Source organism: Chionomys nivalis, chromosome 6, assembly GCF_950005125.1.
Source record: "Chionomys nivalis chromosome 6, mChiNiv1.1, whole genome shotgun sequence".
NCBI classification, from domain to species: Eukaryota; Metazoa; Chordata; class Mammalia; order Rodentia; family Cricetidae; genus Chionomys; species Chionomys nivalis.
In genome coordinates this window covers 6,831,849-6,859,302 of record NC_080091.1, presented here as the reverse complement: position 1 = coordinate 6,859,302, position 27,454 = coordinate 6,831,849, and the positions used below count along the sequence as shown (strand labels likewise).

The window sequence follows — 27,454 nt, the reverse complement described above, 5'->3', positions numbered from 1 at the left end:
GCCAAGCCACTAGAGAAGTCTTACGTCTACCAAGGCTGGGTGACCAGAAGCTAAGCAGATAGCCTCTCTCCTCCCATTTTACCTTCCCTCTGGTGCTGGGATTAAGGGCATGTGACTCCCTAGTGCTGGGATTAAAGGTGGGAGCCACCACCACCTGGATCTGTTTCTGCACTGATCTTATGTAGCCCAGGGTGGCCTTGAACTCACAGAGCTCCGTCTGCTTCTGTCTCCCAGATCCTGGGATTAAAGGTGTGTGTCACCATCGCCTGACCTCTAGTGGCTTTAGCTTTGCCTCTGGTCTTCAGGCAAGATTTATTTATCAAAATGCAAATAATATACCACTACACTGTCTCAAAATAAAAAAAATAGGAATAAGACTTGTCTATTTAATTATTTTATTTATTTGAAACACTGTCTTATGTAGGCTAGGCCAGCCTTCAATTCTCTATTTGGCCAAGGATAACCTTGAACCCCTAATCCTCTTGCCTCTATCTCCTCTGGAGAAAAACAAACCAAACTCATCAACACAGAGGATATTTTATTGTGATAGTTAAAATGAACACATGGAAAATGTGCAATGGCTAAAATAGCACCTATTTGTTTTTGAGATAGGTCTCTGACATAGCCCGGCTGCCCTGGAACTCGCTCTGTAGCCTAGGCTGGCCTCGAACTCACAGAGATCCCCCTGCCTCTGCCTCCTGAGTGCTGGGATTAAAGGCGGGGCCACCACTGCTTGGCAACTGTCATTTTAAGGGTACACAGCATGGGCACAGGCATCTGTGGCGCTAGGAACGTCAATTTAAAATAAAAATATGAGCTGAACCGACGTGGTGTGCAGGACTGTCGTCCCAGGACTCAAGAACCGAGGCAAGGGAATTGCTTGCAAGGGCTGGCCTGCGCATCCACTTCTTTCCTTGAATGGCCTCTCGGCTTCTCTGCCCTCCTCCGCTGTCATCCCCTGACCCTCTTTGGGCCTTTGTGTCCACGTCACTGGCTAGCTCTCATTATTCACCTGCTGTTTGCAGGGCCACCTTCCCCATCCGTGGCTGCTCGTCTTGTCTTGACAAGGCTCTTACCATGTAGCGCAGGCTAACCGGGAACGCCAGATCCTACTGCCTCAGTCTCCCCAGTATACCTGGCTGCGGGACTGATCTCATGGCTGTTGGTCACGGACACTTTAAGGATTCCAAGACCAGCGCGGGGAGACCTGTCAGTCTTTCAAATGTGCAATTCCAGCCTGCAGCTCCCTCCCACCCTTCACCCTTCACTCCCTTTTACCCTCGCACCTCCGAGACCGCTGGGCCTCAGTTTCCCTACGGCGGGCCCCGCCCGTCCCCTGCAGTTCTCGCGGCAGCCGCGGGGGGCGCTGTGGCGCAGCCGCGCGCAGGCGGGGCCGCTGACCGAGCGACGCGGCTGCACCGCAGCTCCTGCCCGGGCCTGGCCGGTGGGCGGCAGCGGGCCCGAGCGCCCCGGGGCGCGGCCCGACGGCATGAAGGACCTGGACGCCATCAAGCTCTTCGTGGGCCAGATCCCGCGCCACCTGCACGAACAGGACCTCAAGCCACTGTTCGAGCAGTTCGGCCGCATCTACGAGCTGACGGTGCTCAAGGATCCGCACACCGGCGTGCACAAAGGTGGGCACCCTCGCCCCGCACCTGCCCCTGCACCCCTGCACCCGTCCCTGTGCTCCTGCACTCTGCCTCCTGCATTTCTGAGGCCCTTTCTGTTTCCCTCTTTCTACACCTGCACCCCCCTCTTAGCCTCCTCACCCCTCCCAAGCACCTGAACCCTCTGGATCCCTCCCCCACACCTCTCCTTCTGCACCCCAGCATCCCACCACCCCGTTCTCTTCCCCCGCACTCTCCTCCGTCCTAGGGGTGCCGTTCTCGATCCAGCTGCCCCCTCCCGTCCTCCGCCCCCTCGCCCTCCCTCCTCCCCATTCCCTCCTCCTCCATCGCTCTCCGTCATCTCCCTCCATCTCCCTCCTCTCCCCGGGCATCTTCCTCTCTCTCCCCCTCTCCCTCCCATTCCCAGACCCCCCCCCCATCCAACCCTGTGCCAGAAGCTCCGTGGACCCCCCCCCCCCGCCTCCCGGTCCCCCACCCCTACCCAGTCGCTCTGGGTCTCTCTGGCCGGGACAGGAACTTCCCACTTCGGACCCGGATTCCTGCTCACAAAGCCGGGCCAGCTCGGCTGCAGCCGGACACATGTCCAGAACCTCGGGCTGAGCGGTAACTAAAAAGACACCTGGGGGAGGGGGCGCGAGGAGGTTGAGGCTGCAGCCCAGGGGATGTAGGGACCCGGGCAGCTCTCCCTGGGTGGTGCCATCTTTCTGATCTGCGCCCACCCTGGGCTCAAGTGGAACCTGGTGGAATCAGAGCTAAGGCCGAGACAATGAACGTGAGGTCCGCTAGGCAGAGCCCAGATCCCGGGTGACGAGGACGCGCGTGGGAGGCGTCGCCGGCAGGTGGTTCAAGAACCTGGCTTCCACTCCCTTGGAGGCTTCTGGGAGGGGACAGGGTCGCCCCCACTCTGCCCTGTCCCAAGCCCCAGTGTCTGAAACTGGTGGCTTTGACCAGCTCTGAGGGCAGGTGTTGGGGGACCCAAGGTTAAGACCATGGTCTCCATCCTCAACTGGACGGGGAGGGGGTGGGGAAGGGGAAGGAGCTTAGCTCCCGGATGGGCCTGTACCTGCCTATGGAATGAATGACTGGACGAGTGACTGCATGGACCAGCGGTGAAGGAATAGTCCGGGGCTGCCAGCTGGGCCTGAGGCCAGTCTGCTTCCTGGGCAGGGAGGGAACCCCTCCACACCCCAGCGCTTTTCTCAGCAACCTCATTGTGAGACTGGGGATTTAATTCCCACCAGTGACCCAGACCCCAGAGCTTAGGGTCTGATTTAAGTACTCATTTTTAGAAACTTCTGTTTGGAACCCAAAGGCTGCCTATGTGGCACCCCAATTAGGGCTTGGGGGGCAGTGATGAAGTCTGGATCTCGGGATAACACATGGGTGCTGGAGTAGGGGCCCCTCATCTTCGCTGGGAATTCCAGGCAGGAGACAGGGGGCAGCAAGGCCTGAGGACTGGAGTTATTTTCTTTCTGGGAGATGTGGGCACCTGGGAGTCTTGATATTTTGGGACATTGCTTGGGAGGTGGGAGTTTGGGTGGCAGAGGGTCCGAGGAGGGTTCAGTTGGCAGGGACTGGAGGACCGCTTACCAGGCCCCACCCGAGTGAGGAGGTGGGGATCCCACAGGTCAGGGTCTTCTATGTTTGAAGGCCAGGGACAGTGGCACACTCCTGTCAGCCAGAAACTTGGGATGCTCAGGCAGGAGGATCAGGAGTTCAAGACCATCCTCAGCTACATAGCAAGTTCAAAACTAGCCTGGATTTCATGAGAACCTGACTCAAGAGAGGTGGATCTCTTTGCTCCTCTGCTGTGTGACTGTCAGCCAGTGGCTGTCCCTTTCTGGGCTTCGGGATAATGGAGGCAGAATAAGTGGAACTGGGAATTCTTGCACACAGCCAAGAACCTGGGACCTCCCCTAAATATTTCAATGGCTTTGTTTCTGGGTGCACTTTCAAGATAGCCCACAACAGCAGGGGTGGGATTCCAGGGAGGACTAGGTCCCTAAATGCTGCAGAGCGTCACAGAAGGAGCAGGAGGAGATGGAAAGGGGGAGATAGAGGCACATAGACCCCGTGACCCTCCCTGGAGGCATCCAGGGTGGGAGGGCCTCCCTCAGCCAGGGTTCAAAGTAGAACCTGGGAGCTGACCTGGGGTCCTTCTGCCCCCAACCTCCGAGAGAGGACAGGTCACCTTTGGGGTCTCTCTGGCCCTACACGCCATATGCATTTTCATGTTAATGATGGCATTTGCCTTAGAGTGGAACACTCTGGGGGATGCTGCGGGGTGGGGGGAGGCGGTTGGCCTGCTGTTACCATGGGAGCAGCAGTGGCTGTCGGCGGCAGGAGGAGGGGGTGTGGACGTGACAAGCAGCCTTGGGGACACATGGTCTGGCACAGGTGTGGGAGGAGGCGTTGTCTCTGGGCCACAGCCAGGCGCTCTCTTGAGGCACTAGGACAATTTCAAATGAGGCACCATCCAGCTGTGTGCCTCGGTTTCCCCAGCTGCCTCAGGTCTTGGAATCTCACATCTCAGAGGAAACCACTGGGAAAGGGTATAGGGTGGTGAGATTTTTAGCAAACCCTGGGTGGAAGGCCTGGGCTCCTGTGTTCAGGCTAGAGGTATCAGCCAATGGGGAAAAGTGTTCTTGAGGCAGAGAACACCATCTACAGAGGTCCGGAGGTGCAAGGCCCTAGGAAATCTCCTCAGGAAGGAGGCTACTGTGTGCAGAGTGGCCAGGATTGCATCAGAGACAGGATGCAGGCTGGAGAGAAAGAACTGGCTTTGCTAGGGGAAAATGCATGACGGCGGATGGATGGGTGGGTGGATGGGTGGATGGGTGGATGGTTGGGTGGATGGATGATGTGTGGATGGTGGATGGATGTGTGGATGGATGTGGATGGATGGATGGGTGGGTGATGTCTTTAGATCTCATGGAAATGTAATAATTGTCACCCTACCTTCCCCTGGGGTCAAGTGAGGTGCACTCGATATAGGGCTCGTGCATATGCTGAAGAAGTGGCAGAGGGAGGATTCCGGAAGGTTCGGAGTGAAGGGTCCACTTCTTTTCTGAGGAATGATGTCCCAGGTTGACCACAGCCTCTGATCCGGTTCTGGCAAAGGAAGGAGCTTGTATTGGAGAGCAGAGGGAAGAGACAGGCAGGGCTATGGCTGGAGGGTGGACTTGGGCCTTTACTCTGAGGAACTTGGAGCAATGGAGGGTTGTGTGCCTATGGGTACCTGTGCTTGCTGATTCAGGGGGAATGAACTGGGGGCTGAGCTTGTGTTTCCGGACGTGGGTGGGGGCCACTCAGCTTCTCTTCTTGGTGATAGGGTGGGGCCAGGTGTCCTCACAGGACATTGTTCTTGCTGTGAAGGGAGTGTCAGCTGAGCACCTGAGATCCCAGTCCTCAGGAGACTGAGGCAGGAGGATCACCTTGAGGCTAGCCTTGGCTGCAGAGTTGACCAGGAGACTGTTTCCAAAGTAAGGTGGTTGGGAGAGATGGCTCTGCCACTCAGAGTGAACACCACTCACTTCAGGGACCTGAGTTCAGTTCCCAGCACCGTCAGGTTGCTCATAACCACCTTCATCAGTTCCTTGTGGGTATTCCAGAGAGAGAATTTTCTGTCCGCCACGGGTACGCCACGGTCCCCATAGGTAAATAGATGATAAAAAGCATTTAATGTAGTCCTCTCCCATATTCCTGGAATTTTCTGCACTCGGCTGTTCACCCCAATTCCCAGCTCAAAGGCAGACGTTTCTACCTTGCTGCGTGGCTCGGGGAGGCTGCTGTGCCCTCTCTGAGTCTTGATTCACTTCATAAAGCATCCAGCAGTTTATGACTCCAGAGCGGTGGGGGGGGGGGTTCTTTTGAGGCACTGACCACACCCAGATACAAGCACATGGCAGCACCTCCAACCTTCATGGTATGGGGGGGGGGTGGCGGGTATTTGTTAACCATCGAGAGAGAAGCCCTCCATGGCTCCCCAGGGCTCTGACTTCCGCGGCTTCTCTGCTTGTCCCCCAGACGCCTCCACTCCGGATGTCTGTCTGTCTCTTCTACACCGGCATTTTTCCTCACTCAGTCTCTGCCCAGTCGCTCAGGGTCTTGACTCTTTCTAGTTAGCCGGGAAAGGACACCGACCTCTGTCCCCAAGGCGGACACGTGACCCAGCACTGAGTCAGATGGGGGCCCAGTCTCGGAAATCAAGGAGACCACTCCTGAAGAGCCACACTCACGACTGTCCTCCGGCTTCCGCGCATGCGCGTGGCCTTCAGCCGAGCGTGGCCCAAAAGTGCCCAGGAACTTGCTAAAGACAGAGGGACGACTTTTCTAAGTGGGGTGACAGCCCTGGTGTTGGGGTTCAGCCGGCAACATGCCAGGAACCCCACCCCACCGGACCAGTGCGGCTCAAAGCTGGGGAAGGGATACGGGACCCGGCGGGGTGGGGGTGGGGCACGGGGTCCCCGACGCGCTTCAGCACCGCGGAGAGCGGCCCTCGGCTGCTGGGGCCATTCTTTGTCTCTGGCAGCTCCTCCCTCCCCGTCCCTGTCCCTCCCTCCTTCTCTTCGTCCTTTTGGGTTTCTGATGCAAGGCAAGTATGTATGCACGCACGTGCAAGTCTCTCTATGTAGCCAAGGATAGCCCCGAACTCCCGGGTGCTGGGTCGATGGCAGCGAGTTCCAGGCTGCCGGGTGGACTTGTTACAGCGACCAGGCAGGGATGGCGCACGCCTTTGATCCCAGCACTTGGGAGGCAGAGGCAGGCGGATCTCTGTTAGAGGCCAGCCTGGTCTACAGAGCGAGTTCCAGGCTACAGAGAGAAACTCTGTCTCAGAAAAAAACAAAGAAACAACAATAACAGTTGGTTAGAGTAACACACCCAGGGTCAGCCACTGTGATGTTCCCAGCTGGACTCCCTCCGTGAGTGCGCGGCCGGCCATGTGTCCCCATCTCCCACTGCCTCCACCCAGCACCGACCTTTTTCCTTCCTGTGTGTGAGTCTGTCAATGTCAGTGACCAAATAGACACAGCAGTGCCCGCCACGCTCCTCGTGTGTGTCCCCCTCTCTGCGGCAGGACACGCAGCTTCCCTTTTCATGGCTCCACGTGGATGAACATGCCCCATGTGTGAATTGTTCATCATCAACGGGGTGACATTTTCATGGTGGCTTTTGCGGATTCCAGTCCAACCACATCTGATCTGTGTTTTCAACGTGTGGGGCGAGCTCTGTGTCCCGAACAAGATGGGCGGGTTAGAGGGGGCCACGTCCTGGCTTCTGGCTTTGACCCAGAAAACTTGCCTGGCTGCTGACCTCCAAAGCTCCGCCCACAACTCTCCTGAACCCAGAGCCACAGGGGTCTTCCTGCCTCCACTTCTCCAGCTCTGAGGTTGCAAAAGCCTCCCCAGTCTGAAGTTCTGATGCCCTAATACTCCAACTCCCCATTGTCTCCCCGGTCCTCAGCACCTGAGAATTCACTCCCTGTGTCTGATTTCTCCTGCTCCGAGCATCTCCTTTCGAGGAGTCCAGGTGTCTGGTCTTTTGCGATTGGCTCGGTGGCACCAAGGCCACTGTGGGGTGTTGAAGCTTCTGTACTGTTTATGCCTGAGTAATACTCCATGGTGTGGCTGGACCCTGATGGGAATTTCCACTACGCTGGGTGCCCAGGCTGCCCCCGCCCTGCCTTTGGGTACATGGCGTTGGGTCTGTCTCCTCTCACACCCCATCTCTCCCACCAGGTTGTGCCTTCCTCACATACTGCGCCAGGGACTCCGCCATCAAAGCTCAGACTGCTTTGCACGAGCAGAAGACCCTGCCGGGGGTGAGTCTTTTGTGGAGCGGAGGGGACACTCTCAGCCGTGGGGCCTAGGTGTGAGCATCTATTGGGCACCTCTTGTATGCGGAGTTCTGTGTATCACAGGAGTGATGGTTGTGTGGGGACCACCAGGCCTGGTCAGAAATGCACCTTACTGATGGGCACCCAGCACAAAGGCCCTGGAGTGGGTGGCTGGGTGAAGATCCAGGAGACCCTTGGGACTGGAGCGAGCAGAGGGGTGATGCAGAAAGAGGGAGGAAGGGAATGTGAGGGGAAGGGGTGGGCAGGGCTTTCTGGCCACAAAGGAGAGATGAGAGTCTCTCTTCCTCCACCAGAAACAGGAACGGTGGATTGGGTGTTTGCTGGGACTCTAATACCACACTTGGGGCTGGGAAATTTATGAAGCAGAGATCATTTAGCTCACAGTTCTGGGGTTCAAGGGCATGCACTGGCATTGGCGTGGCTCTGGAAAAGTACTCGTGGTGGATGAGGTTGCAATGGGCAGAGCATCTGCAACAGATGGAAGGTTAGGGCAAGGGCTGGTACAGCCACTCTTTCTGTGAGAAAATGTGCATATTCATGCAGCTGCAAGTGTGTGTGCATGGGAGTGCATGTCTGTGAGTGCATGTGCATGCAAGTGCATGTCTGTGAGTGCGTATGCATGCAAGTGCATGTCCGTGAGTGGGTGTGCATGGCAGTGCGTGTCTGCAATTGAGTGTGCATGGGAGTGCATGTCCGTGAGTGGGTGTGCATGGCAGTGCATGTCTGCAAGTGGGTGTGCATGGGAGTGCGTGTCTGCAAGGGAGTGTGCATGGGATTGCATGTCTACAAGTGGGTGTGCATGGCAGTGCATGTCTGCAATTGAGTGTGCATGGCAGTGCATGTCCATGAGTGGGTATGCATGTCAGTGCATGTCTGCAAGTGGGTATGCATGTCAGTGCATGTCTGCAAGTGAGTGTGCATGTCTGTGAGTGGGTGTGCATGGCAGTGCATGTTTGCAAGTGAGTGTGCATGTCTGTGAGTGGGTGTGCATGACAGTGCATGTCTGTGAGGGTGTGTGCATGGCAGTGCATGCCTGCAAGTGCATGTGCACATTTACCTAGAACCACCCACCTGTTTCTAAGATACATACATCTTGGCAGTAAACAGGGATAGCCAGTGAGCCCCACGAGACTTCTTGTCTCTGCCTCCCTGGAGCTGGGATTTCCAGTGTGCACATCACACATGGTTCTATACATGGGTGTGGAGGGAAGAATCAGTTCCTCCCATGTGTACCCCAAAAGCTTTGAGAAAGTTATAATGTTCTCAGGCCTAGACATCCCCTTTCATACAATACCATCCATCCATCCACCCATCCACCCATCCATCCTCCCATCCACCCACCCACCCATCCACCCACCCACCCACCCAGCCCTTTGCTTGGGGAGGAGACCATGGCTTCCTGGTGCCCAGCAGAGCTGAGCACATTACCTTCCAGGCATGGGAATCCATCCCTGTTCAAAACTGACCATGTCTCATTTCTTCCCCACCCCTGTGGGGATCCAGTGGTCATCCCTGTCCCCACCCATTCCTGCAGGTGCTCCTGGCCTCTCTGTCTGGCTTTTCTTCTTCTTGTCAGTGTGTCCATAGATCTTCCTCCCCCACACAGGGGACCGAGGCTGCCTTGAGTTTCCAAAACACGGTCACATTCACTGTGTACTGTCAAGGTGTGGATGTGCTTCTGGTCCATGATGTCAGGTGGCGGTACTGTGACTAGCTGGTGTGAGGGTCACAAGGCCGTGTGGCCGTGAGGGGTTAAAGCGCTGTGAGCAGCAGACTGCCGAGAGGAGCGATATCTTGGACAGATGCAGAGGGGCGCAGTGTCAAGATGGGGGTGTCTGACTAAAAATGGAACCAGACGGGCTTCGTTGATTGCCCACTCAAGAGTGCACATCATCCCGAGTGACTGTCCTCTCGGGGTGACTGCACACAACACACTTGGAGGTCACACTGGAGGACTCTAGGCGTGTAAGGGGTGGAGACAGGGGACTCAGCTCAGCACCTTCAGATAACAACCAGCTGTGCACTCACAGTACCCAGGGACAGACCCTGCTTAGAACAGGAAGAAAGAGAGAATGTTCTAGAAAAATGTTACCTTTTTAAAAATCTAGCCGGATGGTAGTGGCACACGCCTTTAATCCCAGCACTCGGGAGGCAGAGGCAGGCGGATCTCTGTGAGTTCGAGACCAGCCTGGTCTACAGAGCTAGTTCCAGGACTGCCAGGACTACACAAAGAAACCCTGTCTCAAAAAGCCAAAAAAGAAAACAAAAAAAAAAAAAAAAAAAAAAACAACTAAAGCTAATAAAGCTAGATATGTCTTATTGGAATTTTTTGAGAGAAACATTAAAAAATTAAAGGTAGAAATTCATTTTAATACTAGATTTTATTTTTACAAAACATTTCCCAAATCTGGCATGTTAGCATGAAGTAGATAGGGGCACCAGGAGGGGATCCCACGTCTTTTCCTCCGATTTCATTCTTCACACACCGACTGTGTGTTCTCATCAGTTTGTGCACAGTGATTGCTACATGTAGCCCAGGCTGGCCTAAACTTGCAGAGATCTGCCTGCCTCTGCCTCCCAAGTGCCTGGCTCCTGGTAGAAGTTTCTCAGCTGCCCGTGGACTGTGCAGCCTGTGAATCGTGGCTGACACAGGGGAGTCATGTTCCGAATTCTTCTAAGCAGAGAGTTCCCATCCGTAGAATCTGATGTCAACGTAAGCTTGACATTTATGGGCCTTACAATGGAGGTAAAGTTTGTCATCCACAGAGCCTGTGGCTGTACTGCTTGGTTCTAGAACACGCCACGGCTCGATCTGGCACATCCTACTCCACAGACACAGCTGTGTGCCTATAAAACTACCAGAAATAGCACTCTGTGGCCAGATTGGGTGGCCCCTAGGATGGGGCTGGCAGCACCCTCAGGACCCGCACCTTCTGTGGGCCTCGCAAGGGGTGGCCTTCTGCCGCTGAAACTTGGAAGTTCTGAGCTGATGACATTTAATCCGGGAAATTGAGGCATGTGTCATGGTCACAGTGTGTGGGACAGTGAAGACATGGAACATTCTAGTCTCGGAGCCAGCTGCCCTTATACTGCAGATCTGGAACATTCTGGAACTTGAGACCAGATGAGATGACATGCTTGGAAATTAAGGACCTAGAATGTTCTGGACTAGAAGCCAGCCGCCTGTGGGATGCTGAGGACCTAGAACGTTCTGGACAGAGGCCAGCTGCCCATGGAATGCTGAGAACCTAGAATGTTCTGGACAGGAGGCCAGCTGCCCATGGAATGCTGAGGACCTAGAACGTTCTGGACAGGGGCCAGCTGCCCATGGAATGCTGAGGACCTAGAACGTTCTGGACAGGAGGCCAGTCGCTGGTAGGACACTAGGAACATGGAATGTTCTGGACCAGATGGCCTGTGGGACCCTGGGGACCTGGAACATTCTGAACCGGAGGCCAGCTGCCCGTGAGATGCTGAGGACCTAGAATGTTCTAGATCTGAGTCCAGACGTCCCAGGGGGTGTTCTAGAGTGTGTGGGGGACTGTAGATGTGTTCCCACTACTGCAAACCCACCCCCAAAGATACGTGTAGGGACAGGCATGGCCCTGAGCTGTCAGAGGGGGAGGGTCCGGCCACACTGCATCAGAATACACCAAGCCTTGACATTCCGGGTCTGTCTTCATTGAGATCTGGAGTTGGTATCCAGCCACACACCTCCAGGCCTCAGTTTCCCCACATGCCACGTAGGCCCAGCAGACAGAAAGACTAAGGCTCAGAAGCAAAGACCATATGCCTGAGGATGCTCTGTAAAGGCCTCGCTTGGCGATCAGGGTTCTGAATGCTCTGCCCCCCACCCCCGCCAACGGTGTAGACAGGATTCTCCGAGAGTAGTCTCTTACCAGGGACCTGGGTTCCGGCCTAGAACCTTCATGAAAAGTCCCAGGATCAGGGAAAGACTTCTTCTTTGAAGAACCAGGCCAAGAGTGAAGCAGGACACCGAGGGGGACCCACTATGTTCAAGCATGTGCGCATGCACATTCGTGAATGACCCACCCACTAGGCGGGCGGCTCCCAGAACCCCCTTGCCTCCTCCTCCTCCCCACTAAAGGCGTCTTCCCGCGCTTTTTCGCTTTTTCTCGTCTGTGTAGTATTCTACAGTGTGATTCATCCATCCAGTCTGGTGCTCAGGGTGCATGCTGTGGGCGTCAATCTGACTGGCAAAGTGTGACGGGTTGGGGGACGAGCCAGCATCCCCCGGGAGCCCTGAGGAAGGTGTCGGTTTTGAAGAAGGGCAGGAGAGGGAGAGGGCCCCTCTGGTGGAGGCCTTGAATGCCACGGTGAGAGTCTGTAACTGCAGCCCGGATGCAATGGCGCCATGGCGGGGTTCAGGGTAGCTGAGGGCCTCGCTCCTGGTTCCGGAATCTTCCAGCTGCCAGAGAAACCTGCAGGGTCCCGACTAGACCTGCTGAGATTGTCCGAAAGCTTTGGTTTCCATGTCTGTAACACACATAGCTCAGAGATGAAATGGGTCACGACAGAGAACCCGCTCCAGCAGGAGACATGGTCTCCCCCACAGAACTCCTATCGCTGCTTCAAAACCCACCAAAGATTTTCTTCCGCCGTGGTCGTGGGCAACTTCTGGTGTTGTCCCACTGTGCGACACTAGTGAAGGTCCTCCCTGGGTTGCCACAAATCTTACACACAGGAGATGGTGTTGGGTAAAGAGGAAGAGGGGCCGGGGAAGGGGCGGAGGTGGGAGCTGCAGAAGGTGCAGGGGGAGGGCGGTACCTGGGCGGGACAGATGGGGGAGGCAGGAGTGCGGGGAGACCCAGCTCCGGCGCGCAGCGAAGGCACGTGGTGCGGGCAGGGACGGCGCTCCGTGGTCCTTTCTCCGTCACTGTGGGGTGGAGGGGGGACCCCGGGAGCGCTGGAGACTAAGGTCGGTGATGGGGTGGGGGCGACAGAGCTGGGCACACCCCCTCCCCTGCCCTCCCGTCCTCTCCCCTCCCCCTCTCTCGTCTCTAAAAGATTATATTTAAATCTCTTTTGTGCGCCACGAGATCTGAACTCGGAGGCCCCCCCTCCGAAGAGGCGGTTTCCATGGCAGCGACAACTGCCGGCTTCCGCGGGGTGAATCAGCGTTGCCATGGCAACCCCATCTTCATCTGCCCAAGGTGCTAGGGAGGATGGCAGAGGGGGAGGGCTGGCGGGGGCGTGTGGGAGGGGCCGTGGGGGGCGGAGAGGCTAGATCTGGGGGACCCCTCCCCTGCTTCGTCCCCCCCACCCCTCCTGTGCGCCCTGACCCCAGAAGCAGAACTATCCGGTTCAGATCGCCTTCCCCCCACCCTGGGGTGGGGTGTGGTACCCAGGTGCAGAGGGGATGGGGTTGGGGGGAATCTGGCTGTTTTGGGGGGCAGGGAGCAGAGCAGGTAGTGCGGGTCCCTGTGAGGGTCTTAGGAGAGGAGATGGTCTCCCAAAGTGGGGGCGAGAGGAGAATTCTGGAAGGGGAAGGGACCGGAGGAAGTCGGAAGCACGGGAGGGGAAGGGGTGTGGAGAGGGGTGGCAGGGAGGGGAGGGCAAAGGAAGGGGTGGGGGAGGGGGGAGGAACGAGGTGGGTGGAGAAGGGGAGAGGTGAGAGGTAAGGAGGGGGAGGGGAGGAGAGGGATGGGGGAGGGGAGCTGTGCTCTAGGAGGGCTAGGGCCTCTCATCTTGGGGGTCCAGCACTGGAGGGAAGGGTGGGTGCAGGTGAGGACGTTCAGGGGAGGAGGCCAAGGTGGGGGGTGCGGGGATCGCTGGGCTGGTCCGGGACTGTCAATCAGGTGGGCGCAAAGCGTAAAGGGGTAGCCTGATCTGACTCGGGTGGGGACCCCACTCCCTGCTCTTGGGCCTTCTTGGGCCCCTCCTCCCTTACCCCTAGAGTGGGGTGATGCTGAACTCCCCGTGTCTGGAGAGAGAGCAGAGGCAGGAGGCAGCGAGGAGCCCTGAGGAAGGGGAGATCACTGCTGGGACTTTTGAGTTCAGTTTTGTTTGTTTGTTTGTTTGTTTGTTTTTTGAGACAGGGTTTCTCTGTGGCTTTGGAGCCTGTCCTGGAACTAGCTCTTGTAGACCAGGCTGGTCTCGAACTCACAGAGATCCGCCTGCCTCTGCCTCCCGAGTGCTGGGATTAAAGGCGTGCGCCACCACCGCCCGGCTTTGAGTTCAGTTTTGACGTTGAGTAGGAGATCACTCGTGCGAATCTCCCAGTCAGGAGGATGACTCCGTCAGGGACAGGGGACCCATGCCATCAAGTGCCATTTTCTGGGGTGGGACGCCCAAGAGCCCAGAGCAGTGGGTCCAGGTATCACTTGGCTACTGAGCAGTAACAAACACTCCCAATCATTTTACTTGTTTGTGGTTCTCTGGGTTAGCAGAGACAATTGAAATTCTTCAGAATGTGTCCTCCTGTGAGCTATCCCAGGCTGGCACACTAGGACTCTGTCCAGAGAGTAACAAGCTCTCTAGCACCGAAGGTCGCAGCTGTGGCTTCATTTCCAGCATGTTCTGTACTGGAGGAAGTCACTCAGCCAAGTCCAGACTGACTTCTTGAAGACAGAAATCGCAATGCGAAATCTACACCCAGGGCATTTCCAAAGACAGTCCTGGTGGGGGGGATAATTATCATTGGGTTTTGACGGCTAGCTAAGAGTTTACCGGCACTGGGCTTGGTTGCTTGGGTGTGTGCCAAGACAAAGGGGAGCACCTGGCGCCTGCGCCCCACTCGGTTCTCTGCCACCCTGACTCTGTTTTCCCTTTCCACAGATGGCGCGGCCGATCCAGGTGAAGCCGGCGGACAGTGAGAGCCGTGGAGGTAGTAGTAACCTCCCCGTGGCCGTGGCCTCTGCAGCTTCAGGGTTGGGGCTCCGGCCTGCTCTGGCCGCTCCCCCGGAGTTCAGACACCCCACACCTTTCCTGTTCCCTCACGGGTGCCCGAGGACTGCAGACTTAGGGCGTGGGGAGAGGTGTGGGCAAAGCTGTTGGGACGCCCTGTATACGTAGGAGCTCGGTAAAGCCCAGCATTGCCAGTCCTTGTCACTCTGTCTGTCTTGGCTGTCAATCGGGACAGGTAGTAGACCCCTTCTCTCGCGATTCTGACTGTACCCCAGTCTCCCGTCTCTTCCTCCCTGACGCCCCCTCCCCACGTCTCTACTTCCTCGCTCTCTCATCCCCGAGCGACGGGGAGCGACGGGCAGTGTGGCGGCCTGAGCAAAGGTCCTGGGGCAGCACGGGTCTGGGCGAGGGTCCGCGGGCCTAGCGCGGGCTCAGCGGGGCCGTGGGCCGGGGCTCCGCCCACAGGGGACCGGAAGCTGTTCGTGGGCATGCTCAATAAGCAGCAGTCGGAGGAAGATGTGCTCAGGCTCTTCCAACCCTTCGGTGTCATCGACGAGTGCACAGTGCTGCGCGGACCCGACGGCAGCAGCAAAGGTGACTGGCAGGCGATGGGGCGGAGCCTCGGTGAGGGGAGGGGCTTGGAGGGCCATGGGGCGGGCGGGGGCGGGGCTTCGGTGAGGAAGCTTCGCTTGCGTGGTGGGTGTGACTTTAGGAAGAGCTCCGCCTACGGTGGGCGTGGCCTGTGGGAAGGGGTGGAGTGGGTGGGGTGGGTCTGGAGGGGGATGGCAGGGGCCTGTGGGGAGGGCTGAGTGTGCACCGCGGATGGTCATTCTTGAGGATTTTCATATCCTAGTCCTGAAGTGGAGGGAGGAGAGTAGGGGTGGGCAGGGAGGGGAGCCCAGCACAAGGCTGTCTTTAGGACCGCCCGCCTGCGTCCTGGTACCTGTCACTTGGTATTTTAACTGTGGCTTGCAAAAAGAGAGGAACTGGAGGGGGAGGCGGGGTCCTCGGGACTACGGCCCAGGCCTCTCAGCTTCTCTCCCTGAGTGTCTCAAGTTCTGTCTGTCTTCATGTGTCTATCTGTCCGACTGTATGACTGGCAGACTGATACCGCCCTGGATCCATGGTGTATGACCCTGGCTGAGGTTCATCTGCCTCGGTGGCCACCACATGACTGTGTGTGTCCGTCTGTCTGACCGGCTGCCAGGATCCACAGGTTCCAGTACACCCTCTGCATCCTGGAGGTCAGGGCTGGTGACCCTTCAAACATTTGTCTCACTCGTTCTAATGGGACCTCCTGGGGCCCAGCCTGCATCTGAAAGTGTGTGTGACTGCCTGGGTCTCAACACAGAAGCTGGCACTGAGCTGACTTCCTACTCTCTGATCACGTGGATGGACAGATGGACGGACGGACGGATGGATGGATGGGTGGGTGGATGGACGGATGGATGGATAGACGGATGGGTTGGTGGATAGACGGATGGATGGATGGACGGGCGGATGGACGGATGGATGGATGGGTGGGTGGATGGATAGCTGAAATGAGTTAATGAGTGGGGGCAGATGACTGACATCCTATTAGTCTGAATCCACTGCTGACATCGACATCTCTGTCCCCGAAAGATGACGGCGTGTCTTGTCTGTTGGGGCCTTCTCAGCCCTCCCCAGGTCCGTGTGGACGGACTCCTGTCTACTGTCTTTCATGAGTGGCAACCAGGGCCTCTGTCTCCCCCTTGTTCCCCACCTTCTCACCCTTCAGTCCCTCACCTCCACCTCCCTCCCTCCCAGGCTGCGCCTTCGTGAAGTTTTCTTCCCACACAGAGGCGCAGGCCGCCATCCACGCCTTGCATGGCAGCCAGACCATGCCGGTGAGTGAGAACTGCCCTCGCTGCCATGGCGGGTGGAGGAGATTGGGTGACCGGAGTGATGGGTGGTGGTGGTGTTGCCCCCTCTCAGACTACTTCAGACAGGAGGGCAGAGGCCGTGCTCAAAGCTGTGCGAGCAGTGTCCCAGTGCATTGTGGGACAGCTGGATGACATGTAGAGACCAAGGACTCCATTCTAGGGCAGTGGAGACCCACAGTGGGCACCAAGGGAGGAGGCTGCTGGGCCATTTGCATGGATTTTCTTAGGTCAGGTCCCCCCTGAGTGGCTGAGGGCTGCTCTGAAGAAACTGTGCTGGAGACCCATTAGGCCAAGGGGAAGTGAGGGCCAGGTGTTCAAGGTCCCAGGTGTAGAACCACCCAGGCATGGCTGTGGTCACCCCTAGGGAGGGCCCCCAGGGGTCTTCACTATAGGTAAGCTGAATCCCTGGCCTTACAGCAGCGGCTGTGTCCCTAACATGGTTGGGCAGGTTCAGGTCACCGCCAGGCTGACTCCCTCACAACCAGAGCCAAGGAACGGGTTGTCTGTCCACGGGGATGTCTACACGCCTGGCTAGGAGCATCTGGGCCCAGTCACCAAGAAAGACCTGGCTGGACACTGGATCCTGGCCCCCAGTTCTTCATAGACTGATCCCTGAGCCCCCACTGAGCCCCAGTTTCTGACTTAGTTTAGGAACATGAGTGATCCATGCACCATCAGCCTTCATGGCCCCTGGCGATGGGGAACCTCAGCTGGTCCCAAGTGTGGGCCGCCTCAAACTCCTCCACTGTCCCTCGCTGACCGGATATAGTTACAGCTAGAACCCCAACACACCACTGTCCCATACGTGAACCCTGGACCTGCATGCTCCACCTCACTGTGGCTGTGGCTACCTCGCAGACCCCACGGCCACGTCACTGCACTGCCAGGCCCAGGAAGAGAGTCCGACGCACATCTCGTGTGGTCCTGGCTCTTCTGATTGGGGATCAAGTAATGGCTGGCATCTCCACTCTCATCCATGGGGTGCCCCTGTTCTACGGCAACACCGCACACTCTCCTTACAGGGAGCCTCCTCCAGCCTGGTGGTCAAGTTCGCCGACACGGACAAAGAGCGGACCCTGAGGCGCATGCAGCAGATGGTTGGCCAGCTGGGCATCCTGACCCCGTCCCTCACCCTGCCCTTCAGCCCCTACAGTGCCTACGCCCAGGCTGTGAGTGATCCCCGCATGTGGGCACTGAGTCTGGGGCTCAGCCACACCCTATCACTCATTCCAACTGACCGGGGATCTGGTCCTGGGCGGGGCTGAGCCTCACACTCAGCAGGGTGAACTGAGCTGCGGTCCCAGGCTGAAAGCCTAGGTCTTGACAGACAGCTCTAAACACAGCCACCGTCCTGACTGACCCCCTAATCCCAGATGTACCCCGACTGTGGGCAGAAGGCTAATGTCTCTACTCAGTTGGACCCAAATGGCTGGAGCCTAGATCCCACCATCCCTAAATCTGCATTTGGTCTAGCTCTGGCTAAATCCTCAAGGCTGATCCCAGGCTGAGCCTCAAGGTCTACTTGCCTTGTTCCTGGGCAGATCTGACCTTAATCTGTATCTAGATATTGGAGTTCTGTTTCTAAGTAGAGTTCTTAGTCAAGGCCGAGCCAGGATCCTGTGCTGACCCAGGTCCCATACCCTAGACTGATCTGGGATTCCAGGCTAAACCCTGATCCATAACTGAGCCTCAGTTTCTAACTTAGCCCGGAACCGAGACTGAGCCCTGATCCCAACCTCAGTCCTAATGCCTGGCTGATCCCTGATCCCAGAATGAACTTCGACCCAAGTATCAGCCTCCATTTCTGAGCCCCAAATCTCGGCCTTTTCCCCAGGCCGACTGCTAATGCTTACTGAACCCTTGCTGTGGCCGGCTTTCCCCGAGCCCAGCTTGAGCCGTGCACCCAGAGGGGTCCTTCCCCACTCCCGAGCCGCGGTGGGGCCGGTCCCACTCACACCATCTCTTCCCCAGCTCATGCAGCAGCAGACCACAGTGCTGTCCACCTCCGGCAGCTACCTGAGCCCCGGCGTGGCCTTTCCTCCCTACCATATCCAGCAGATTGGCGCTGTCAGCCTTAACGGTCTGCCTGCCACGCCCATCGCCCCTGCCTCCGGTGAGAGCAGCTTCCCAGAGGCCTCGGGGCAGGCGGGCAGCACCCCCACCCCGTGTCTGACCCTCTCCCCCTCCTCAGGACTGCACTCGCCCCCACTGCTAGGCACTGCCGCTGTTCCTGGCCTGGTGGCACCCATTCCCAATGGCTTCCCAGGCGTCCTGCCCTTCCCTGGGAGCCACCCTGCCTTGGAGACCGTCTATGCCAATGGCCTCGTCCCCTACCCAGGTAACTCGCAGTGCCTGGAGTGGGCACAGCAACTGGGGGACACACCGAGGTCCCCACAACATGACATTTTGGGGATCTAGACAGGTGAGGGAACAGAAAGAGGCCGAGAAGGAGGCTACATGAGAACCATGCACCAAGCCAGCTCTGGGTTCAAATTCCATTTCAGCAATCTAGCCAGTTTCCCTAACTGGAAAACGGGAGAGCTGAAGTCCAGAGCTGGCCGGGGGAGTGGGTGCAAGGAGCATTTGGCTAGTATTAGGCTCGTGTCTCTCCTTGTTTGTTGAGATGTAGTCCAGGCTGGCTTTCAATTTCCCCGTGAAACCCAGGCTGCGCCTAGACTCCTTCTGTAGCTCAGGCTGGTCTCAAAGTCACTCCTTAGCCCTGGCTGGTCTTAAACTAAGGGTGGTCCTCTTGCCTCCACCTCCCAAGTTCTGAGGTGACAATCGGGGCTGCTGCACCTGATTTAATTCTTCTGTAGTCAGCTAAGATTCTGGACATTGTAGAAATGGGGCAAGGTGGGCCTGAGCTGCAATGCTAATGACCCAAACCAGGAACTGGGTGCACTATGGGACCTTGGGGGTCCCCACAGGTTGGGGTGGTCTGGGCAGGCGATAGGGTATGGGGGATGACTTGGTGCTGAGGGGTGATGGGCACACAGATTCATTTGGTTTCTGTCATTTGCTCTCCGGGGGCCCTGGGCAAGCTCATAAACCCTGTTTCCCTGGCTTCCAGCAGAGGGTTAACACAGAAGGGAAGCACCCCGTTTCCCTGGCTGCCAGCAGAGGGTTAACACAGAAGGGAAGCAGCGTGGTTGCGTGGCTTCCAGCAGAGGGTTAACACAGAAGGGAAGCGCCGTGGTTGCGTGGCTTCCAGCAGAGGGTTAACACAGAAGGGAAGCGCCGTGGTTGCGTGGCTTCCAGCAGAGGGTTAACACAGAAGGGAAGCGCCGTGGTTGCGTGGCTTCCAGCAGAGGGTTAACACAGAAGGGAAGCGCCGTGGTTGCGTGGCTGCCAGCAGAGGGTTAACACAGAAGGGAAGTGCCGTGGTTGCGTGGCTGCCAGCAGAGGGTTAACACAGAAGGGAAGCGCCGTGGTTGCGTGGCTTCCAGCAGAGGGTTAACACAGAAGGGAAGCACCCCGTTTCCCTGGCTTCCAGCAGAGGGTTAACACAGAAGGGAAGCACCCCGTTTCCCTGGCTTCCAGCAGAGGGTTAACACAGAAGGGAAGCGCCGTGGTTGCGTGGCTTCCAGCAGAGGGTTAACACAGAAGGGAAGCGCCGTGGTTGCGGGTGTCAGGACTCAGTTTCTCCTCTGCCCCACAGCTCAGAGCCCCACTGTGGCAGAGACCCTACATCCTGCCTTCTCTGGAGTCCAGCAGTACACAGGTAGAGGCAGCCCTGCCCTGACCCTGTGGCAGACAGTCCTGGTCAAGCCTGTGCCAACTGTGACCATTCACCTCGGGGTCTCACGCCCTGCCCGAGGCCCTTGTCCTTCGCTCGGTCTCTCTACCCCTCCGTGGGTCCCTTAAGCCTGGTGCTCTCTCTGAGTCAGGGCCTGACCACCTCCCCAAAGCCAGGGCTGCACCTGGCTGTTCTCTGGATATAGCCCTGTCCCACCCAACTTTGTGAATCTGACCCCACCTCTTGAGACATAAGCCCACCCAGCGCCTCGCCCGTGAGCCCCACCCAGCGCCTCACCCGCGAGCCCCACCCACTGGGTTCTTCAGAGGTTTCCATCCGGGTCCTCTACTGAGTCATGGCCCTGTTCTCCATCATGACCCCCACCCCTGTCTGTCTTCAGCTCTAGTCCCTACCGCCAGGGACCAGGACATGGGGGTAGAGCTAAGGCCTGAGGAGTGGGCTCAGGGCACAAGGAGGTGGAGGTGCAGGGCCCCAGCTGATGAGGAGCCAGGATGAAGGGCAGAGGCATAGCACAGGGCAGGGACATAGAGCAAGGGGCGGGGCCCACTGCTCAGCCATGGACTAGTCCCTCTGACTATGGCCTCATTCCTTGTTTTTTTGCTACTATGGCTCTGCCTATAGTTCTGCCTTTGTTCGGCCATACCCCGGCCCTGGACCTCATGCAGCCTCTGCTCTGGCCCTGCCCTGCTTGTCCCAGTAAACACATACACCCTGCCGCCCCCCGCCCCAGTTCTTGCTGTGCACTGACCAGGTTCTGGCCCCAACCAGCCTTTCCCACATTTCTGCTTTGCCCCCCTCACCTCTAGCCCCACCCCATCCACGTTCTCACCCTTCAAGTCCAAATGCCATCCCTCAGTCATTCCTCCACTCCAACTATACACCCTCCCAACCCACCCCTCAGCCCCGGGTCCTGCCCCTTCAACCCCGCAATGCCCTCTGCCCTGGCCCCACCACTCAATGCAACCTCCACTCTCTGCCTGGACCCACCCTTTACTTCAATCCCGCCCTCAACCCTGGCTCCGCCCCCTCACTAAGCCCCGCCCTCTAACCTGGACCCCTCACTTCAGCCCCGCCAACTACCCTGGCTTTGCCCCTCACTCAGCCCCACCCGCTGCACTGGACCCCTTCACTTCAGCCCTGCCCACTACCCTGGCTCTGCCCCTCACTCAGCCCTACCCTCTGCCCAGGACCCTTCATTTAGCCCCGCCTTCTGCCCTGGCCCCTTCATTCAGCCCCGCCCTCTACCCTGGACCCTTCACTTCAGCCCCGCCCTCTGCCCTGGCCCCTTCATTCAGCCCCGCCCTCTACCCTGGACCCTTCACTTCAGCCCCGCCCTCTATCCTAGACCCTTCATTCAGCCCCGCCCTCTATCCTAGACCCTTCATTCAGCCCCGCCCTCTATCCTAGACCCTTCATTCAGCCCCGCCCTCTACCCTAGACCTTTCACTCAGCCCCGCCCTCTACCCTAGACCCTTCACTCAGCCCCGCCCTCTACCCTAGACCCTTCACCTCAGCCCCGCCCTCTGCCCTGGACCCTTCACTTCAGTCCTACCCTCTACACTGGCTCCGCCCCTCACTCAGCCCTGCCCCTGCCTTGGACCCTTCATTCAGCCCCGCCCTCTACTCTGGACCCCTCACTCAGCCCCGCCCCCTGCCATGGACCCTTCATTCAGCCCCGCCCCCTGTCCCGGACCCCCTCACTCAGCCTCGCCCCCTTTCCCGGACCCCCTCACTCAGCCCTGCCTCCTGCCTCTGCTCTCTGCAGCCATGTACCCCACCGCGGCCATCGCGCCAGTGGCGCACGGCGTCCCGCAGCATCCGCACCTCCTGCAGCAGCAGCGTGAAGGTGAGGCGACCCCTGCCAGCCCCGCCCTCACCTGCACCGCTGACCTCGCCCCTCCGTGGAACGGCGGCCCTTGCGTTTCCCATCCCCTATGGACAAGCGAGGAAACCCCATTTTTGGTGCGCGTTTGTGTAAGGAGGCATCTTGGGTAAACTGAGGCCTTCCCAGTGAAGCACGGCCTATGGAGGGCATGCGGGAGGAAGCAGGAGTCCGGAGTCCGTGGAGGTATCTTGGGTAAACTGAGGCCTTCCCAGTGAAGCACGGCCTGTGGAGGGCATGCGGGAGGAAGCAGGAGTCCGGAGTCCCGCAACCTAGAGCCACTCTCATCGTTTTCTGGCTGGGCACTGTGGCCAGTGCCTCAGTTTCCCTATCTGCTGCTCTGCTCAGGTGTCCTGTCCCCGCCTGTGTAGGCCAGGAGGCATTAAGAAGCTCCTGGTGTCCCCTCCTTTACCCACTGCCTGTGGAGCACGAGGGGCTGGGGAGAGGTGAAGCCTCAGACCAGCCCTGTGGCGCGGGTGCCCGAGAGGAAGGACCCGCCCTCAGCTGTGAGGAGGAGCTGGGCTTGGAGCCTAGTTCTGGCCTTTGAGGGACAACCCATGTCCCTGGACTATTCCACTGTGGGCCACATCTTGTCTCCCAGACACTGTGCTGCTAAAGCCACCAGGAGGACATTTTTATCTGACTGTTGGGGACTGCCTCCTTCAACTCTAGGCCAGGATGGCTCAGCAGGAAAAAGCTCTAGCCATCAAGACCCTGAGTAGTTCGGTCCCCAGAGGCCACATGGTGGCGCCTCATGCGGGTTGTCCTCTGACCTCCACACAGGCACTGTGGCACACGCGCTACAACTAAAATTAGACAGACAGACAGACAGACAGACAGACAGATAGACAGACAACCTCTATACCTCCCAGCTACAGCCCTGGCTCCATCGTCTAAATGAATTCTCTCTCTCTCTCTCTCTCTCTCTCTCTCTCTCTCTCTCTCTCTGTATGTGTGCACACATGTGTGTGTTTGTGGGTGTGTTTGAGACTAGGTCTCACTGTCTGGCTCACACTAGACTCATAAACACAGCAATCCTCCTGCCTCAGCCTCCCGAGTCTCGGGATGACTGACATGCGTGTGCCATCATCTTGGCCTCCAGGCTTTGAAATATTGTCAGGGGTGTCTTCGACAGCACAAGGCCCACAGGGTCACCGCTGAAGCCCCCGCAGCCTCCCCCATAGCCCCACCACCTGCCTCCGCTGACCTGGCCTGGAGGAGTTTGGGGAGTCTGGGAGGGTTCAGGGTGGGGAAGGAGAAGGGTCTGGGTTTGGCTCTGGCTGGGTGAATGGCATATGGGAGGGATCAAGGCTCTTCAGGCTCACCTCTGCTCCCCACCATTCTATCGGGGAGTCTCAAGAAGCCCCCCACTGCATCCACAGTCAGAGACAAGGACTGGACCCCAGCCCAGGGGGGGTCCACCTCCTCTCCTTGGGGGCTTTATGTCTTTCTCTCCCCCACCTACAGGTCCCGAAGGCTGTAACCTGTTTATCTACCACCTCCCCCAGGAGTTTGGAGACATGGAGCTGACGCAGATGTTCCTCCCCTTCGGCAATATCATCTCCTCCAAGGTGTTTATGGATCGGGCTACCAACCAGAGCAAGTGTTTCGGTGAGTGGACCGGCCTGGAATCCCCAGTGAGGGGCTGGGGGCGTGGTCAGGGTGGAGCCCCGCCTAGAATCCCCAGTGAGGGGCTGGGGGCGTGGTCAGGGTGGAGCCCCGCCTACAATCCCCAGTGAGGGCGGGGGGGGGGGGTCAGGGTGGAGCTCCGCCTAGAATCCTCAGCGAGGGGCTGGGGGCATGGTCAGGGTGGAGCTCCGCCTAGAATCCCCAGTGAGGGGCTGGGGGCGTGGTCAGGGTGGAGCCCCGCCTACAATCCCCAGTGAGGGCCTGGGGGGGTCAGGGTGGAGCTCCGCCTAGAATCCTCAGCGAGGGGCTGGGGGCATGGTCAGGGTGGAGCTCCGCCTAGAATCCTCCAGTGAGGGGCTGGGGGCGTGGTCAGGGTGGAGCCCCGCCTAGAATCCTCAGCGAGGACTGGGGGCGTGGTCAGGGTACTGTGCCTGCCTGGTGTGTATAAGATTCTAGGAAATTCCTCAGTACCACATCAGTGTTATAGGAAGAAAACAAGACTGTGGCCCCATATCACATGGGAAGTTTACTGGGCTGGATGGGGTGGGGGTGAGGTCCCCATCCCTAGGGACATACCCGATGCCGGGACCACTGCCCCTCACCAACTCCAGTCACTTTGTCCCTTCAGGATTCGTGAGCTTTGACCACCCGGCCAGCGCGCAGGCGGCCATCCAGGCCATGAACGGCTTTCAGATCGGTATGAAGAGGCTGAAGGTGCAGCTGAAGAGACCCAAAGACCCAGGACACCCGTACTGACCATGCCCACAGCCCCTCCGCGCTGTGGGCCTGGCCCCAGGTGAGCCGCCAGGCGGCCCTGTGCCCTGCCCAGCCCTGGTATCATCTAACTAACCGTCCTCCTATCCCAAGCTCACTCTCCCAATCCTGGGGGCGGGAGTGATGCACCAGGAGGCCACCTGGGGATAAAACCCTCCCCCATCACCTTGCGGCTTGGGTGGCCCAGAGGGTGGAGAGGAAGCTAGGCGCTCCCACCAAGGGGGCTTCCCAGGGAAAGTTCACTCCAGAGGTGGGTTTGTGGGTCTGGGGTGCAGAGTGTGGTGGAGCTTCTAGCCAGTCCTCTGAAGCTGTTCCCCAGCCGAGAAGCTCTAAAACAGAGAGGAGACGTTCAACACACACTCAGGTCTGGGTTCCTAGGTCTTGACCTTGGAATGTTTGGCCCAGAACTGAAGCAGAGGAGATGGGGACCCCCTATGTCACAGCCTTCTAGTCCCCCACCTCTGTCCCCACCAGCTCCCACAGCCCTGTCTTCTAATTTCATGTCCATTGCGTTAACAAATCCCAGAGCGTATGCCACTCACCAACTCGCAAAACAAACAAAAAGCCAGATCTGCCCCAAACAAACAAAATCCCAAATTCCAGTTCCCATCAAAGCCACATTCTCAGCACGTCTCTGGGACTGAACAAATACGAGGCAGCATCACCTGTACACGGTCTCATGGAGGTGACAGCTCGGCCACCTCATACAGCCCAGGAATACGTTCGTTTCTTTCTTTCTTTTTTTTTTTTTTTCTAACCACCTCGCCCAGGGTCTGGTAGAGCTGAGCAGTCTTTAGTCCTTCAGTGTTTTTGTTTGTTATCTGGGTTTTGGGGTTTTATTTATTTTATTTTAGTTTCCATTAGGAAACCAGTCAATCAGGAACAAATCCCCAGGACATCTGCCAGGTCTTCACTTTTCACCCAGTGTCCTGGGCTAAATGTCCCCAAACTGATGGTGACTGTCAGAAACTGTGGTTTTGAAAACACTGGGGTTTTCTTGCCAGGACAAATGGGGCAGGGTGTTCTGTACCCCACTCCCCTCCCTTCCACTGTTCCCTAATGCCCCCCCCCCACATCCTCCCTGGGTTGAGTGGTTCTGCTTCCAACTACCCCAGGACATTTATGTAAATTACAGCCAAGTTTGAACACCAGCCCTCCCAGTGACTCCCCCTTCCCCATCTGTCTCCCTACATAGGCCCCCCCAATTCCAAAGCCACCAAGAGCCACATGGGGCACAAAATGTCTCACGGCATGTCATGGGGGGGGGACAGGAGTCTTGAGCCCGGGTCTGAGGGGTCCATACACTGCCAATCTCCACCCGCCCCTGGACTCGGGAACACACCCCCCGTCAGACTCGGTGGCTTTCCAGGCCAGCTAGTACCCCCTTAGCCAGAACCCCACTCCCCGTTCCCTGTAGCTGCGTGTGAGAACACACAGCATAGACTATGTATTTTTGGAGTATGAACCACAGGGGCCAAACAGCTCTGAGCCGGCCACGCATGGGACCAAGGACAGAAGAAGAGGCCGGCCGGCTGGAGGCCGCCCCACCCCCGGACGCCAAACCAGGACCCTGCCAACACCATATACCTCCAGTTCTTGGGGTCCCCACGGCTGCTACCACCTCCCGCGTCTAGGGCTCCCCTCCACACACACCCTTCCCGCTTTCACAGCCTTACTTGGGTGACCAGGTGTCCTTAGCTTCCCACTGGGGAAGCCTCCTGCCCCCAGATTGCCTGCCAAGTGTCCCCTCCCACCGCCCCCAGGTGCTCCCCACTGCCTCCAGCTGTTCCTCCCATGTCCCCCACGGCCCCCGTGCCCCCGACTGTCCTTCAGGTGCCCCCTCCCCCATCCTCCAATCACCAGCCTTGAACTGAAGGTCTCTACCGAGGTCGCCCCAAGTCGGTCGGACGTGGCCACACAGACCGCCAGACCTGGTTGCTGGCACCGTGGATCTACACTCTGATTTATTTTCTTTCATTTTTGCTTGTGGTCCTTTTCAAGACCACAAGGAAGGGCGGGGGGTGGGGAGACTCACTAATAATCCGCTTCTGTTTCCTAGCTGGGGGATTGGGAAGACTTTGGTGGGGAGCCCCCCTGTATATTACCCCCTGCCCACGCACGCACCCACTGCTAAGCACAGAATCCTTAGTTTGGACATCCCACCATGGGGAGGGGAGTCCGGATCCCTTCCGACGTGTCCAAAAGCAAAACAGAAGAGATTTTAAAAAAATAAGGTTAAAAAATGCAAAAACAGATTTTTTCAAAAAAAAAAAAACTTTTTGTTTCTACCAACATGTTTGTTGACTTAGCCAAAACAAAGGGGAAAAAAGTAAAAAAAAAAAAAAAAAAAAAAAAAAAAAAAAGAAATCCCCTCCCCGATTCTGCCCACCTTGTTTCGCGTCCCGGTTCTGAACATTCCTACAGTGAGACTGTGTTCCGTCCACGTGCGAGTGTGGCCCCAGGGTCACCCGCAGAGTGCGTGTGGCGTGCGCTGGCGTGCGCACCGTCATTCATGTTTACGAGCTGTAAATACATTTTTATACTCCACTCGAGAGACCCTATGTGATTTGTACGACGGCCTTTATTTCTGGTACAATGAATTTCGTGAAATCTCAACTTCAGACTGAATTTTGGAGACAGCAGAGAGAGGATGGGGGCGGTGGAGGGTGGAGAGGATATATGGGCGCTAGTCCCCCTGCCTTCTGTTTGTGTGCGGAGGAGCTAGGTCTCAACGTCAAATCACCTCTCTTTGGTCTGAAAAAGAAAACAAAAAAGCTAAAAATTTATTTAATAAAAGTTTTACTTGTTAGCAGCGATTCTCTCTCCCCGTGTTTTCCTGTGTGTGGCACTGTCTGGGCCTGAGTAACAGCCCAGTGTGTGAATAAAAGACTCTTATGAGCTGCTTCATGCTGGCGCACATCCTTAACCCCAGCAGTCGGGAGGCAGAGGCAGGAGGATCTGTGAGTTTGAGGCCAGCCTGGTCTACAGAGTGAGTTCCTGAACAGCCAGGGCTACAGAAAAAAAACCCTGTCTGGAACACACTCCCCCCCCCAAAAAAAAATAAAAAGTTTCTTCCCATTTATCATCTGGGCATTTCTTCTGTCATTTGGAAATGTGGCTCAAACGTCTGTGAACATTCACCAGCAAGTTTCTTTG

The 27,454-nt window shown here is 57.4% G+C and overlaps 1 protein-coding gene across 8 annotated transcripts; it reads left to right on the top strand.

The window, feature by feature from the left end:
• Positions 1 to 1,388: 1,388 nt before the first annotated feature.
• Positions 1,389 to 27,215, top strand: LOC130875951 (CUGBP Elav-like family member 5). 8 transcript variants are annotated; one of them, XM_057772291.1, is made up of 12 exons: positions 1,389 to 1,634; positions 7,367 to 7,449; positions 14,284 to 14,332; positions 14,818 to 14,946; positions 16,141 to 16,220; positions 17,279 to 17,425; positions 18,228 to 18,369; positions 18,448 to 18,594; positions 19,915 to 19,977; positions 21,779 to 21,859; positions 23,404 to 23,506; positions 24,153 to 27,215. In XM_057772291.1, exons 1-12 carry the CDS (start codon positions 1,490 to 1,492, stop codon positions 24,166 to 24,168), a joined length of 1,185 nt encoding a protein of 394 aa, XP_057628274.1. In that variant the 5' UTR covers positions 1,389 to 1,489; the 3' UTR covers positions 24,169 to 27,215. The 8 variants fall into 8 exon arrangements, with proteins under 8 accessions (XP_057628274.1, XP_057628270.1, XP_057628273.1 ...); XM_057772287.1 differs by having other exon boundaries at positions 23,363 to 23,506; positions 24,153 to 27,214; XM_057772290.1 differs by having other exon boundaries at positions 14,284 to 14,335; positions 24,153 to 27,214.
• The last annotated feature ends 239 nt before the right edge of the window (positions 27,216 to 27,454 follow it).